Below are 15,588 nucleotides of genomic sequence, written 5' to 3' on the forward strand. Positions count from 1 at the left end.
GCAGATATCTTGCATATATTAACTTATACAAATATGTTATGCAACCCATCATGAAACAGTTAATTATATTTTAAATTGAAAAGGTTCAATATCTTACTTTGAAAAGGTTTCGATACAGGAAGAAGGCTTGTTGACATGCCCATATCCGGTTCCGGCCAACGCTAACCTAGCTGAGAGAAATTAAATGATTTTTTTGTGGTGCTAATAGATAATTTGGTAGGCATTAATTGTTCAGAAAATAACTGATACTGTGCACTATATTTGTTTATAAAACAGAGGCTGTCTTGATATGTTTACCCAGTCTGAAAATGATTAAGTTAGCTAATGTAATTGTTGGTGAGCTGTCAAGTGAGGACTTGGAGTTGGTAGCTAACTTGAGCTAACGTATAACTTTGTTTCTTGTTCACTGTGTTGCTCATAGTGTACACCATTTTTAACCATCATTCAGACACGGTCAACTTGGGGTTAAGCTATTTCAAATGTTGTTTCTTTATCCAACAGCTTGCTAAGATTACTTTTGATCGTCTTTGTGAAACATAAACTTGCCGATAAGTTCCTGTTAGACGCTCCACGTCACGGACAGGGAATCCGTGTAAATGGCGTCGACTAATGATCCATTCCAATTTCAAGGTAAGTGTCCTCCACCATCCTTTATGTGATATGGATATGAAGTTTACTCAATGATGATGTTATACAGTTTACTCGGCTCGCTCAAAGTCTCTATGGCACTTGTAAACCCACATCTCTCTAAACTGCTGCATTGTTATGCATCGGTAGCAACATCCACTTTTTTTGGATTCATATTTTCCATTTATCCTTGCTATGAAATTAGAATTTGAAGAAGCTGGCAATCTGTTGGAAGCCAATAGAGATGCAACCACTATCAGCATTGAAGATGATGACATGCCAGAGAGGCAGAGAAAGGCTGCTGGTTTCACTCCGGATGTTGATGACGAGGACCCACATGCCAGTGATGACAACACAGAGGTCTGCACAACAATAACACTTTTTTCAAACGTATTTCTTACTTTTTGAACTATGAACTATTCAATGTTGTTGCATCGAAAACGTACTTTATTAATGTTGCCCTTCTCTATTTGTTTTATTAAAGCTCCTCTCTGGGCAAAAGAAAAGTGCTCCCTTCTGGACTTTTGAGTACTACCAAAGATTTTTTGACATCGAGACCCATCACGTAATGCATTCATAACTTGTTTTAACACTGTGATATGTTGTCTTATAATATGGAGTTCAGAACATTAATAGATTTGATTAAATGTGTAATTGTTATTAACATTTGTTTCAGGTGAAGGAAAGAATCATTGGATCCATGCTGCCATGGCCTGGAAAGAACTTCATTCATGTCCACCTTCGTAGAAGTCCTGATCTTTATGGTTAGCACTTAAACAGTTTCACATTCAAGTCCTAATTATTAGAGGTTGTCCGGCTTCTTCTAATTTGGAAAAGAAGAGAAGGTTCCCTGTTTGTACTGTTGATGTAATGCTGTACTTGAATGTTGTACCACCAAATGGGCACACAGAGTTTCTGATGCCTGATATTTGTGCTTTCAGGACCATTCTGGATTTGCACCACCCTTGTGTTTGCTCTAGCCATTAGTGGAAACATTTCCAACTTCCTGCTGTATTTAGGCAAACCAAACCATAAGTATAGCCCACAGTTTGGAAAAGGCAAGTGCTGTTATTTTTTAATATTATGGCTCAACATTCTCAGTTTGAAGGTAAGAAGGAACTGAACATTTTACTTATTCATTTGTTTGTATTTGATGTGTTTTTCAGTGACAATAGCTGCAACAGCGATCTTCAGCTATGCTTGGTTTGTCCCCCTTGCCCTCTGGGGTTGCCTGCTCTGGAGAAACAACAAGATCATGAATTCAGTGTCATATTCCTTTATAGAGATCGTCTGTGTATATGGATATTCCCTTGCAATATACATACCAGCAGTGGTAAGACCTGATTTATTTTATCTCATAATAACAAGTGTAATATTGTCAATTGAATGATTACATCTAATAAAAAACGTTTTGATGATTAATGCTACTTTTCCCTGTATCATGAATACATTCAGAGCCTTGAATGTGTCCTGTAATGCAGATGAATATTAAACAACGCACTGTTCTTTCCCACAGGTCCTATGGATTCTCCCATTTGAATGGCTGAGGTGGTGCTCCATCGTGATGGCTCTCTGCCTCTCTGGCTCCGTTCTGGTGATGACTTTCTGGCCTGCAGTCAGGGAAGACTACCCCAAAGTTATTGCAGCAATAATGTCGGCCATTGTTCTGCTCAACGTCCTGCTCGCTGTAGGCTGTCAGGTAATTGTGCTTGCTATACTAAAGCTGCTTTTACATCAGTTTACTGTTAGGATTTATTATAAACTTGGGAGCAATGGAAAATAAAACTGTTCAGGGAAATAAGATACAACATTTAATATCCTTCTTTGGCAAAAACACTTATTTATTAATCCATTCAATTCAAGCTGCTTGTCCATTTCCTTGTATATTGAGCCAATGAGAGACATTTGTCCTCAATGAACTCAGTAGCGTGGCCAAGCTTTGACCCCTCTTGTCAATGTCAAACAAACTATACTACATGGATAGCATTTTGTATATCCTCCTTGTGTGTTTCTCAATAGGAAACTGACTGCATTGGCTAACTGGTGTGAGAATGGGCTATTAGTCCAACTATCAGCTGCACAGAGCCATCATATGTCTGCTCTATGTCATTAGTCTACAAAGTAAGCTTGTGTCTGAAGGTTGACAAAGATGAATGGATTGCAATGATGCCGCATTCTCTCTTGGAACACTGAACATTTGCAACACACTTACTTAAAGACACCGGCTTTTATTTTGATTGATTAGTAGTTTCTCTTGATATTGTAAATGCCGATTGTTTTACACTTGTTTGACTCCTTTCCTTGTTTGCTTTTCCAGGCCTATTTCTTTAGCAAACCAGAAGCAGCACTATCACCTGCACCTTCTGCTGCACTGGAGTTGACCAAGGCACCGTCTGCGACATGAAGCCTTTCATTGTCTAAAGGTAAACAATAGTGACACACAAGCCGTTTAAGCCATGATGCTTACTCTAATAACCTGATAGGTGTGTGTCATCTTCCTCATCCTTGTACTTTTCATGGACTTTGTTTTATTCACATGTAATGGCATACAACATGACCTCCTGCTATGGCAGTAGCTGCACTACACTGTTGGCTTATATTAGTGTTTTTTCTCAAGTGTTTTTTTTCTTTCTTCTAACCTGCTAAAGTAGCACATCTGACACCGGACTTCCTTTACATGATTTCTCCTTTTCAAACCAAGTGTTATATGTTTTTTAAATTGCAGGTTCTCCTGTTGCCTTATTAGAGAGAATCAGGTTGCTGCAGTGATGAAGTAATGGGTCGGTTGGATTTCACCTGCACTCGGACATTCTGGCCCAAGACCTAAAACCCCAGTGTCAATGCTTGTTTCAATTGAATGACCTCTGGATATGAACACTGGTACTAAGTATGTTATTTCTAATGGGATGGGTTCTCAGCTTCCTTAAAGATACATGGGGTATGGTGTTACTCAGCACATATATGATCTCTTGCAGTATGGCAGTGTTCTGCTTTATAGTCCCTTTTTCAAAGTACTTAAATAACTAGTCTATGCAGTAATGTTGGTGGCATCAAAGTGATTTTGTATATACATTTTTTATACTCGGTTAATGGGAACTGGCTAGTTAATTTTGTGTTATGAAGATTCTTTATTCACAGCATAATAATAACAGGTGTTAGTGAGAAATTGAACAATTTTAGTATTTTTGTCTCATCTTTTCTCTGATATAACCATAAGTGCCGCGAACTAATGCCAAAGACCCATTCTAAATGTCCAAGGCTCTTACAATTGTGTAACTTTTTTAAATAATTTGTTTTTACTTTGAATAACTGCATTTGATAAAATGTATAACATTGAATATGTTCATTTGCAATGAGTGTTTCATGGGTAAACAAATAAAATATGTTCTTTGTGGGACCCACGTTTTTGATAAAATCATCAATAATAAAGGTATTACAAAAAGATATTTACAGTCTAACCGGAGTGAATTCTCAATCGCAAAATGAACCGATTATTTGCAAACTGTTTTCACTCACATTAAAATACATAGGCCTACTACTATAAACCAAACTTGTAATACATAGGTAATGTATATTAGATATTCAAATAGTTAAGGCAATCTAACACACTAACTATTTTTCATAAAGATATGAATTTAATATTTGCCATCTTTGTCTACTTCAAAACTCCTTGTGAACCTGAACAGTTGCACCATATAAATGCATAACATGTTAGTTCACGACTTTTGTTCACCTTTTTTTTACAAGTTTATATGTATGACAACTCACTGAAGCTCCCACACGTCTAGACAACGTGATACACTTGTACCCGCTCCTGACAGCGGTAAAAGCTGCCAGTACATTTCAACAGTTGGACATTTTAAATATTGAAGGGATAGATTGTACCTAATTGTTATAACTTCAACATCTCAAAGAGAGCGTTCACTTTAAAAGTGGACATTTGGCTGCTGTTACTGTTTTCCAACTCATCCATCTTACTGTCCTGCCTGATAGGATCTACTGTGTCTCTGTTTGGATGCACACAGTGGAAAAATGTTACTTATGTAATCCTGTGTACAAGCACACCGTGTGTGGCCAATACATTGCACGCAGGGGGGAACTCCGTTAAGTTTATGATTTCCATTAATTAACGGGCAACGTTTGCTGATTAATCAACAAATTAGGAAAAACATGTTGTCACTTGAAACGGTGTCAATGGATGGTGGCGCCCTAATTAATGGTCATTCTAGCCCCAGCTTTGAGTTACACAGGAGGTGCCTGTCAAACGGATAACCCTCTAGAGGAATGTTACCTGCCTCATCTGTAGCTGCTCCAGCTTGCGAATGCGAAGTGGATTTACCAACATAATGCGCAATTGGAAAAGCTTGTGAGTTATAACATTAGTTTGAAGCAATTGCCATTTTAATTTTATTTTTTCTGATTTGGAGAATTTGCCACCACAAGATGGCCACTTCAAAAGGGAAAGGTGAACAAGTGTCCAAATTTGAGACATTAAGACTTTTGGAGAAATGCAGAAAGGAAAGAGATGATGCCATGCACAGAGAAGGTGTTCTCAGAGAGAAACTGAGACAGTATGAGTCCAGGATGCGTTCAACTGATGCTCAGAAACAGAAGCTGAAGACCTTGGCGGTTGAAAACAAGGAGCTGAGGAAACAAGTGAAGGGTCTTCGCACTGAGATTGGACTTGAGTGCAACCCTAACTTCACTGGAAAGACCACAAAGGACATCATCAATGACATGCAAGATAAGGACCGTGAGTGCAGTTCCCTTGTGGAGAAGGCTGCCAAACTGAGTCTGAACATTGATAATTTGACCTATGAGTTGGCAAACACAGTCACATCTAAAACACTTTTAGAGGATCAAGTGCATTCATTGCAGCAAAATCTCAAGGATATGACAAATAATCAACGCCGCCTGCTGAAATTGTGGGAAGACAAGAAGGTCCAGAGGGATCAACCCGCCGCCCTCCCGGCAATTATCCAGAAACCTGCACAGAAACCATTTGTTCATAAAGCCATTCAAACCGAGATGTCTGTCAATTCATCGCAAAAGCTCCCAGTCAATGCTTTTGAGATCAAGCAATTCTCTCTGGACCATGACAAAAAGACAGTTTTGGATAAACACAGTTTCCCAACTTATGGAAATGACTTTCATCATGAAAATACATCTTTCATGCACGACGAAACCAATGGAATTAAGAATTAACTTAACTCTGTGACAGCCTGCAGTGAGAAAGTAAAGCGAGATAAAGCAGATAATTATTAGTGTGTGATATATCTGTAAATATCAAACAAACAAGTAAAACATATGCAATATAAATAACGTAAAGCTGATTTCTGGCTTGTTTTGATACCTTCTGTAATTTAATTCTGTGACAATGTAGTTATTTCAGAATTTGTATCACTCTGTTTCAGTCAACATTTACCTGTAACAGCCTAGCTATACTTTGTTAGCTTGTACTTTTTAACCTAGCTTGAGTTGGACCGACTGGTCGAATTTAAAAATATGTTATTGTCGAACAAGCTCATTAAACTACAATCGTCTGGCTAGCAACAGGCAGTCACAAGGACAACTCTTAACGGGGTCCTTCAGGGTCCTTTGAATGCATGTGGCGCGATATGGGAAACAGTGGAAAATAGTTTGACAGCAGGAGAGCCGAAGAGATTATTATCACCATTTGGCTCTCTATTTATCGAAGCAACATGTTTTCTGCTGAGCAAAGCTGTTGGTTTGTCCGCAAGGTGAGTCTTGAACTTAATTCCTTATTCATAGAAGATAAAAATGTATCGCGTGTGTTTGCGTTAATACATTACCGTTAGCCTCTCTGTTTATGCTAGCTGTGGCTGTAGCTAACATTCAGCTTTCATTAATCCACACAAAAGCACCAAAGTTACAACAATATTAAGAAAAGTGCCACAGTTTAAAATAATTCACTATACAAGAAACCGGAGTAATTTGAAAAAACTACATAGGATTATCAAGAGCAAAAAAGCTTTGTTTTGAAATAAAGGCTAGGTAGCGCACGTTTGACAATTATAAACAAATACATCAACACATTTCAGTCTAAAGTTACGTTTTTTAATGAGATGAGTTTAAAAGACTTTGAGAAGTGAGCCAAATTCAGCAGGAATAATTTAAAAAGAGTTTGTTAGTCCTCTTGCACAAATGTAAACAGCGCTATGATTAACACAAAAAATATCTAAAAAGTGAAAAATGCAATTGTTTAATTAATTTAACGTTTTTATATGACTATCTCAACATGAGAATATTTCAACTTAAAATATATTTGTATAGAATTTTCCAGATACGGATGTCTTTTGTTTCAAAATGTATGTACAAACTCAAAGAAGTTCTTACAACAAGGAAAACAAAATGACCATAGCTATTACTTACATTATGAATGAATCGGTAAGCATGTCAGAAATAATAACAACAATATTCATCCCTTAACTTTTTTAACGTATATTCTCGAAGTTTTCAAACTGACAATGTGAGTTAACATTGTGTCTTTCTTATGTATTTAATATTGACTGGCTGTTTTCTACAGGTGATTTGCTGGAGAGCTGTGGCAAGTATCGCTTGGGCTGTCCTGTTGTTGCCCCCCATCACAGCAGTGTTTGTGCTCCTCAGCAGGTTCAGTCTGCTTCACCCCATCCAGTCAGTATCAGGTCAGTGGTCATTGTGATATGAGACTCATGACTATCTGAAGTTGTCTGAAGCTCACTGTAGACTTGTTTTTTTACATGCAGAATGTATGTCCTTCTTAACGAGTGCAAGTGCCATCTTCTCCTTCATCCTGCTGTGCGGAGTCATCATCATGGTGGGGTTCCTCAACCTGGAATATTATACAGGTGAGAGACATGATGTCATTCTGAAATATTCCTGTGTTGTTGTTTTTGTTAAATAGTAAATGGCTTTGTCTAAAAGGATGTGCCTTGATAGGTTAGGCTTTTGGCTTAGCAGAACATAGATACATTACATGAGCTTATGCTGTATACAATACAGACTGCAGGGTTCATACATCAGAAGTGACAGCTCACTGTGAAAGTAAGTAATTGTGTCTGCAAATTAAATAATTGGAATAACTTCATTTGATACATCATTTCCTTATCGGGTTGTTCATTGTAGAGCGATGAATGCATTTAAAGAAAAAACTCACCTTTTCTGGACATTTAAAAAAATATATGTAATACTTTTCACACTGCTTAACACACAGTATAACATACAGGGTTCTTACGGTCATTAAAAACCTGGAAAAGTCATGGAAAACAATATTTTCCCCAAAGTTGCATCAAATATAATTTATATTTGATCTAATCGCTGAAATAGTAATACTATAATGATAATAAATACTGTGTCGTATAGTAATGAAACGTAAAATGGCATTTAAATGTCGAGGTATTTTGCTGGTGAGAGATTTGAGTTGCTTTAGCGTGTAGGAGCTAGTCAGCCTACTATTTGATTCAGAGCTTATTTTCCTGTTCCATGTTAAAATAAACCATTTTCAGTGCTACGCTGAGAGTATTTTTTTGGTCATGGAAAATTGGGTAAAGGTCATTGAGAATCATTGGTGAAAAAGTGTATGAACCCTGAACATACATCAATCAGTATAAAGCATGATTCCAAAATGTGCACTCCTTGTCAATGATTCTAAATATACATACTTTTTTTAATATATCAGTGTTGAGAAAAGTCTTGTGTTTGACAGGCCAAGAATTGACATCGAGCATATGATATTCTTCGGTTGTAAATCTGTCGTTTCCTTTCAGTCATCCCAACAATTGCATGCTCGAAAATTGCCCTGTTGGGTCAGCTGCTCCACCCTCGTCAGTTCGTCAACTCCCTGGCCCACTGCATCATGGGAATAATCGTGGCTTGGTGTTGTGCCATCGCCATCGGGGGCAGATATGAAACGATCGCCTACCCTTGCACACCGGATGATGGGTAAGCAGCACAACATAACTATCATGTTGACTATACATGCTTCCTCCATAGTCTAATTTCCTCCATTTGTTTTCAGCGCTGACAGTTCCCATCAGATGTGTCTGAACGAGCATCACTTCATCCTTCTGCTGGCTGGAGCCTTCGTTGGATTGTCTCACAGTATGCTGGGTGTGATCTACAACATGAACTATGTCCCTTTTCTCACTGTTCAGGTATGTGATGCGACTTTACTCATTCATCTCCCTAATGGTCATTAGGCAAGATGAAATACCTAAGATTGAATTAGTCTTACATTCTGTTATCATCCACTGTTAATGTTAACCCACTATTATTCCCTCCAGCAATACAAATACCTTCGCTTTAAGGGATCCCTACCTTCGTTGGTGAAGTGCAGCGCCACTCAGGCCCTTTACTCTGTCAGGAACTACATTGTTGTGTATTTCTTTTTGGGTAAGTCATTTCTATTTTATCATTTCACTGCTAGGAGAGGCTTGAATGATGTTATCTCATATCGTTTTTGTTCATACGCATACTATTAGTTATTGTACCTGGTCTTCGTTTTTAACTAAATATCTATTTTCTTATAACAGGATACATTCCAAAAGCATGGATTTGTAAAACACTGAATCTGCATTTGAACAGGTCAGTGTGGCTTCTGTGTTATCAAGTCTTTACAATCTGTTCAAACAATCATACATGTTGATGCAGCCCAGAGTTCCCGTTAGAATATGTTTTCGCCGGTCAACATGTCCGTTAAAGTTTAAGTCTTCCGGACAAAATTTGAAAAGTGCCGGTCAAAGGTCTTCTTTGTTATTTATTGTGCTTTAAAACAAATTGAAATGATTCGATATTAAACAAACTAATCATAGTAGATTAACTATTCAAACGTGAACAGTAATTTACAATAGCACGGGAATAATAACCGGAGCGCTCTCCCTCTCCTGACAGCCCGTCAGTATCATGCAGCTCGCTGATCAGTAATGAGTGACCCGACAGTGAAACTAAACATATCTATAACTAATTTAGGTAGTTTGAGAGGTAATTAAAGTGTGTGTGTGTGTGTGTGTGTGTGTGTGTGTGTGTGTGTGTGTGTGTGTGTGTGTGTGTGTGTGTGTGTGTGTGTGTGTGTGTGTGTGTGTGTGTGTGTGTGTGTGATCATGCAGAGCTGCGTGTCGGCTAGTCAGCAGCAGCTGATCTCTCTCTCCCGTCAGATTAGACTTCACTCGCGTTTATGTCCATATCGATCAGATCCAGCTAGTTCTAGCTAATGATATGACTACCTGCTTATTAAAAGACACCTAAACAATAAGCGTCGCTATGCAACCGGGTGAGGCCGCAAAGAATAGCGCAGCATTATGCATTTGTTTACATGCCCACCGGAACCCCGAGGCATTACCAACAGATCAACGCACAATCAACCCATACAGGACATCTCTTTCTCCACATGAAGTGTTAGACATTAGAGTTGACTATTCTTGTCTGTCACACACTCTCTTGTCTGTCACATAAGTGGCACAACTGATGCGGTATTGCGCTAAAGGGAAATTATTTTGACCGGACACTTTGACTGGAATGATTTAGATCTGCCGGTCTTCAGCATGTTTTACCGGTCATAGTCCGGTAATTACCGGCTAACGGGAGCTCTGATGCAGCCACTCACTGCTGTTTCTTGGACTCCATTAAAGTCTTTCCGTGATCCCCAGCTCTGCCCACCCTCTTGACAGCATAGCTGGACTGCTGGACCTCAACCTGCTCTACCAGCTGTGGGTCAGTGCCGGCTTCCTGCTCCTCACATGGCACGTCACCCTGCTGCTCTTTAGGATCTTTGTCACCGAGGTGTGTATGTCCATAGAAGACAACATTTATACAACGGCTAATATTTCAAAAGCAAAGGTCTCACGTTGTGGTTGGTTACAAACATATATGTTCTCTTCTATACCATGTAACTTTCCTTCCGATTATATATTATTTACCGGTCTCAAGCTCATTCAAAGGTTAAAGGTTAACATCAGTGCCAGCCGTCTGATGACCATTGGCTCGGCCAAGTTCTGATAACCACATCTCACGGCCAATCTGGGATTGCGATTGGCTTAAAAGTCAAGTGTTGTGTTGCAGGGACGACTTCAGTTTGCTTTTTAAATAATTTAGGGACACTAGGGGGCAATGTTGTCATAGCTTTGAGTGCTCAAGTGTCTGAAGTGCACTAGGCCTAACTTGTTTATAATATTCATGAACTTCCCAGGATTCATCTCAAGTGATCAATTGAACTTGCATTTAGTAGCTTGAAACTAACAATATTATCCTGCTGTTATCTGCAGGTGTACAGTTTTCCTGTGCAGTCTTCTTTTACCGAGGATGCCCATCAGTGTCTTCCTAAAGTTATTACCGGCAAGCAGCCCATGATATTAAAGGTAAATAAAACTCATGGTAACTCTCTTCTCTGTGCTTCTAATTTTCACATTTGGTTATTGTAACTATTCTTTTCTCCACATTTCAGTTTCTAGCTCTGCAGGACCTTGCTCTGCTCGCTCAACACTCCCCATTGAGACGCTCGGAGGTCTTCAGTCTCAGTCAGCCAGGTTTGTCCGCGAGAGGTCCTTTCTTTGACTGCTTTTGATTGACCTGTCGTAACATCCTTCTTGACACACTTCAGATTGTATTTAAAGTAGAAAAATGTATTTATCTGTTCATTCTTGTCTCAACAGGTGGCCACCCTCACAACTGGAACGCCATCAGTAAGGAGTGTCTGTCTCTTCTGAATGATCTGACCCAGAGACTCATAGCCTATCATGACACCGTAGCAACCAATGGCCGGGCCAAAGCCCTTCCTACTGGTAGTGAGAGGAAGACTTCATCTGAGACATCAAGTATGCTATTATGAAACATATAGAAATGTCATTGTTTTTTTACCTGTGCTCTTTATCCTTTGAGACTCCTCCCTAGCTATTGTGCATATAAGATAAACCTTTTGAATCTTCCCATTGCTCTTAATCAAATGAACCTCAGGTACAGAAGATCTGATGAGCCCGAGGCCCACGTTTCTGATGAAAACCCCAGCGTCAGTCTTTGCTCGCTCCATTGTTGGCGCCTCACAGAGCCCTCTGACGGCGCCCTTCACGAGTCCTGACCCGGACAGCCCGTTTGCTTCTCCCGCTCTGCGGCGTCTGACTGCTCCTGCGGACCCGTGTTCCCCGTGGTTCGGCACAGTGCAGAGCCCCCACGTCATGAGGAGACTCCCAAAACTCTGGTCCACCCCCACAGGTGAGAGGAGGTCACTCGGACGAAACACTTTGATCCAGTATTTACATGTTCTGAAACTAATGGTAGTATTTTGAGTCCATTCATAATATCACCAGAGGTTTTGATGCTTTAGGTATGACATTATCTCGTCAGGGTATAATTACATAGGTTCAGTAGTATTACAATAAAAATAGATATCGGCAAGTCAAGGTTTTACTGCTGGTTCCCCATTTGTGATTTAGTATCTCTGTTCAGATTCACAGGTCAATGGAAGTCCCCCAGCATCCCCTGCCTCAGTTCCCAGTCCCAAACAGGAACCGTCCAAACCAAGTCTCCTGGCTCAGTTCCTCCAAAACAGAAAAGAACAGGTATTTCAGTCTTGTCAATATAATGATGTGTATACAGTGTTGACAAAGGCTTTCACACATGTATTAACCCTGGGCTACCGAAAGTAAGACCACAGAGGGGTCTCTCTCGCTCTTGTCTGATTTTCCAAAGCCCTTTACGCCGTGACGGGCCAGGGAGGCGCAGGTGAGAAAATGGACACGGCACTATTTGCGCCACCTTTTTTTTCACAGCTCAATCACACCAATCATTTCTGTGCTGCCACTGGAGAGATGAATCAGGAGGAGTGCCACACATGTTAGGAACATGTGTCCTCTCTGTAGCCTGGCTGCTGATGTCCTGCTTCATGAAGTCACCATCTGGTGGAGTACAGAGATGATCAGGGGTTTCTTAGCCCAGGGTTAAGTGTGAAACGCCATTATTGCTACGTGTGTTTCATTTTGTTGTTGTTTTTAAAACAACTTTACACTTAATTGTCCCATTCAGGTTAAACATTTCTTGGCAAAGCGCGTGCTGATAATGTATTTGTTTAACAAGGTAAGGATGTGTGGCATGTGAACACGGTGAGGGGTTCTTTGCATGTTCTCATCTTTAATCCCCCCCCCCACCTGCAGACATCACTAATTGATCCCTGTTTGGATGTAGTTGTACACACATTACTAATGTAGCTCTTTTCCACCCCCCTAGCTGTTACAATGAGCCTTACTAATTACTTTAAAAGCTGGATTCAAGGAGTTGTGTAGCATGCTTGTAAGACATAGCACAATGTCCTTATTGTAGAACTAGAAACTAGTTTGGTTAGTTTGCGTGTCTTTGAGTGGTTTGTATTTTCCTTTGCACATGCATGCATTTTGTAGGGTAGTATCACTAAACCCAACTTCCTGATTCATCAGTCTACGGTAGCTACGCTTCCGTCTGAACTCTGCTAGTTAACGTGTTCTCTTGCAGCTTCCAGAAGCCTCCAGTCAGGCTCTGTTTGCAGACAGCCAGGCGCACATCTGGGCTTTAGAAGGTGGGCAGAGATGGTGGACTTTCATTTAAAGCCGATATGTCCTGTTGATACACCATGTACAATATATTCTGTTACATCCTCCCCCAGGGCTGACGTACCTTGTTCAAGCGTCCTTCTCAGAAGACCAGTTTGGGGTCGTGCAGACTGCATTACCCAGCATTCTCGGGTGTATGCTCGTCTTACAAGAGGTAAGCTGTTTTATGGTTTGCGGCAACTACCCTGAGATATGGGGAAAAGGGACTGCTGTCAAATGTAATGGCGCATCTGTATTGTGCTGAGTGTGGATTGACTTTGCAAGTGAAGACCTTCTACTGGACAATGCAATAACAACCAGAACTGTGTAGGGCTTACTGCTGGCTAAGGTTTGATTAAAGGGATGATTTTATCTAGATCACTTGCTGAATGTATTTATTTATATTAATTGCTATTCAGAAAATGGTGTCAAAAACTGTTGCTAATTGAAAACCATTAAAGAGCTGGTTAGAGCCGTACTCTGCAGTGTTAATACGACATAAGAGATGCATTGTGGGGGGTCACTCAGGTGAGACTTACTCGCGCTCCATAAGTTCAACATAGATATATAGAAAAGACCATTTTTACCTGTTTGACAAGAAGCTGAGACATCAAGGAAATTGAGTGAATGGTGTTGTGTGTTTCCCCCCCGTCTCCAGGCCGTAGATCGGCACTTCAAGCTGCCTCACGCCTCCAGCAAGCCCGTCCGGTCGGCCAGCAGCCTGGGAGACTCCACTCACAAAACACTGCGCTTTGCCCTCAGAGCCACTCTCAAGACTGCCATCTACAGGATAACTACTACTTTTGGAAGTCACTTAAGGTAAGGCCTGTCGTTGAAATGGACTCTCTTCAAATTATACAAAAAATGTGTAATGTATATATATTTGTGTATCCTCAGTGCTGTTCAGATGTCTGCAGAGCACCGGAAAAGATTGCAGCAGTTCCTGGAAAACAAGGAATAACACCCGACACTTGGCTCTTGTGCCTGCAGATTCTTATCAGCTTGTGTGCGCACTAGCATGAGTGAGGCCAATACTGAAAGCCCATGATAGTGCCTCCTTTTTTAATATTTATGTGTGCAAGATGTCATGGGGAATGTATTTGATAGTTATATCACATCCTCCATGTGTGAGGCTTCCTGCTACACCGACAGACTGAAACAGGATGCCCAGCTGTTCTTCCTCTTTAGGAGATTTAAACTAGCTCACAAAAACAACTTACTCCAAAAATATTTGTTTCATTTGTATTACGAGATAATGATATTTGACTTGACTCATTCATTTGGAAAAGTTGTAAAGGGCTTTGTTTTTACATGCTTTTTGGTACCGCACTTCATAAGCTGTCTTATGGAATTATGATATCCTTCTGGTTTCAAAACATTATCATTTGGAGTGAGAGAGAGTCAGTGATGAAAGAAGCTGTGTTGCTCTCTGCAGCTTGATCTGAAATGTGTTCTGGAAATATATATTTTTTTAAAGATCTGGTTTTGTTCTAAACTCCAGCCTGGAGAACTCGTTTACTGTCCACCTCAGTTCAGGTTCTCCAACTAGAAAATACACCATCGGATGTACGGATCAGACGCCCTGTGTCTGTTCACTATTTAGTTTGTCAGCTTTTGTCCATCAGGAATGAGGCAGTCTGTCATGTCAGATAAAGGATGGAGATTTGGTGTGACTGATAAAGGTGTGGGCAAAATGTTTAGATTGCAAATGCGTATTGAGTTTGATATCCACTCAGACCTGTTGAATAAAAACATTATGTAAAGATCCATTTTCATGTTGTCATTTCTCAGCAGAAACAATCAAATGATCAACTGCTCCCAGAAATTAAAATGTTGTTTATAGATCAATGCGCTTAATACAGATAAAGGCAGGGTTATAAAATGATTAGTATTTTGCAATGACTATTTGCTCAGCTGTAGTGTACTTATCTGGGCACCTGGGGGGATTAAACCCCCCCCCCCCTTATCAACAATTAGACTGAAGCCTTTGAGGTTGCATGGAAACAGCCATGAGGCTAATGTCTGCTCGCAACATATGTTAAATATAGGCAACCTTTTTTCAGATTTGACTTGGTTCTTTTGGGAACGGCACACATGACACCGCACCAGAAACAGCCACGTTAAATTCAACCATTATTCATATGTTGTACACCTGTGCCTTTGAGCCAAACCATCTCAAATCAAGAAAGGGCCTGAAATATGAATGACTGTCCTAACCAAAGGAAAACATTGTAAAGCCAGCATTAGTCACATTTCTTGAGGTATATCTTAGTGACCTCTTTAACACGAAAGTTGATTTCCGTTATGGGGAACGTAGGGTCCACATTTTGGGAGCTGGGTCTGGTTTGGACCTGTTGTGCTCTGCTAATATTTGCACAGCATATCAATCAATTACATGAATCTAAAG

At 40.1% G+C, this 15,588-nt stretch overlaps 3 protein-coding genes across 4 annotated transcripts; all 3 read left to right on the top strand.

The window, feature by feature from the left end:
• The first annotated feature begins 115 nt into the window (after window positions 1–115).
• On the top strand, window positions 116–4,071 carry yipf1 (Yip1 domain family, member 1). Its single transcript, XM_034104421.2, has 10 exons — window positions 116–216; window positions 502–630; window positions 833–987; window positions 1,112–1,192; window positions 1,304–1,391; window positions 1,569–1,685; window positions 1,794–1,960; window positions 2,144–2,326; window positions 2,945–3,050; window positions 3,353–4,071. Exons 2-9 carry the CDS (start codon window positions 597–599, stop codon window positions 3,029–3,031), a joined length of 912 nt encoding a protein of 303 aa, XP_033960312.1. The 5' UTR covers window positions 116–216; window positions 502–596; the 3' UTR covers window positions 3,032–3,050; window positions 3,353–4,071.
• A 999-nt stretch (window positions 4,072–5,070) lies between these two features.
• On the top strand, window positions 5,071–5,843 carry LOC117462608 (uncharacterized). Its single transcript, XM_034104880.1, has one exon. It carries the CDS (start codon window positions 5,071–5,073, stop codon window positions 5,830–5,832), a length of 762 nt encoding a protein of 253 aa, XP_033960771.1. The 3' UTR covers window positions 5,833–5,843.
• Window positions 5,844–6,181: 338 nt separating this feature from the next.
• On the top strand, window positions 6,182–14,946 carry ndc1 (NDC1 transmembrane nucleoporin). Of its 2 annotated transcripts, XM_034105091.2 has the most exons (18): window positions 6,182–6,368; window positions 7,175–7,295; window positions 7,377–7,478; window positions 8,397–8,571; window positions 8,648–8,783; window positions 8,913–9,021; window positions 9,162–9,213; window positions 10,275–10,407; window positions 10,890–10,982; window positions 11,069–11,150; window positions 11,277–11,438; window positions 11,578–11,832; window positions 12,067–12,179; window positions 12,643–12,693; window positions 13,105–13,168; window positions 13,256–13,356; window positions 13,840–14,000; window positions 14,079–14,946. In XM_034105091.2, the coding sequence occupies exons 1-18, from the start codon at window positions 6,330–6,332 to the stop codon at window positions 14,140–14,142; spliced, it is 2,013 nt and encodes a 670-aa protein (XP_033960982.1). In that variant the 5' UTR covers window positions 6,182–6,329; the 3' UTR covers window positions 14,143–14,946. The 2 variants fall into 2 exon arrangements, with proteins under 2 accessions (XP_033960982.1, XP_033960983.1); XM_034105092.2 differs by lacking the exon at window positions 12,643–12,693.
• Window positions 14,947–15,588: the final 642 nt, after the last annotated feature.

Source organism: Pseudochaenichthys georgianus, chromosome 17 (assembly GCF_902827115.2).
Source record: "Pseudochaenichthys georgianus chromosome 17, fPseGeo1.2, whole genome shotgun sequence".
Classification (NCBI taxonomy): domain Eukaryota; kingdom Metazoa; phylum Chordata; class Actinopteri; order Perciformes; family Channichthyidae; genus Pseudochaenichthys; species Pseudochaenichthys georgianus.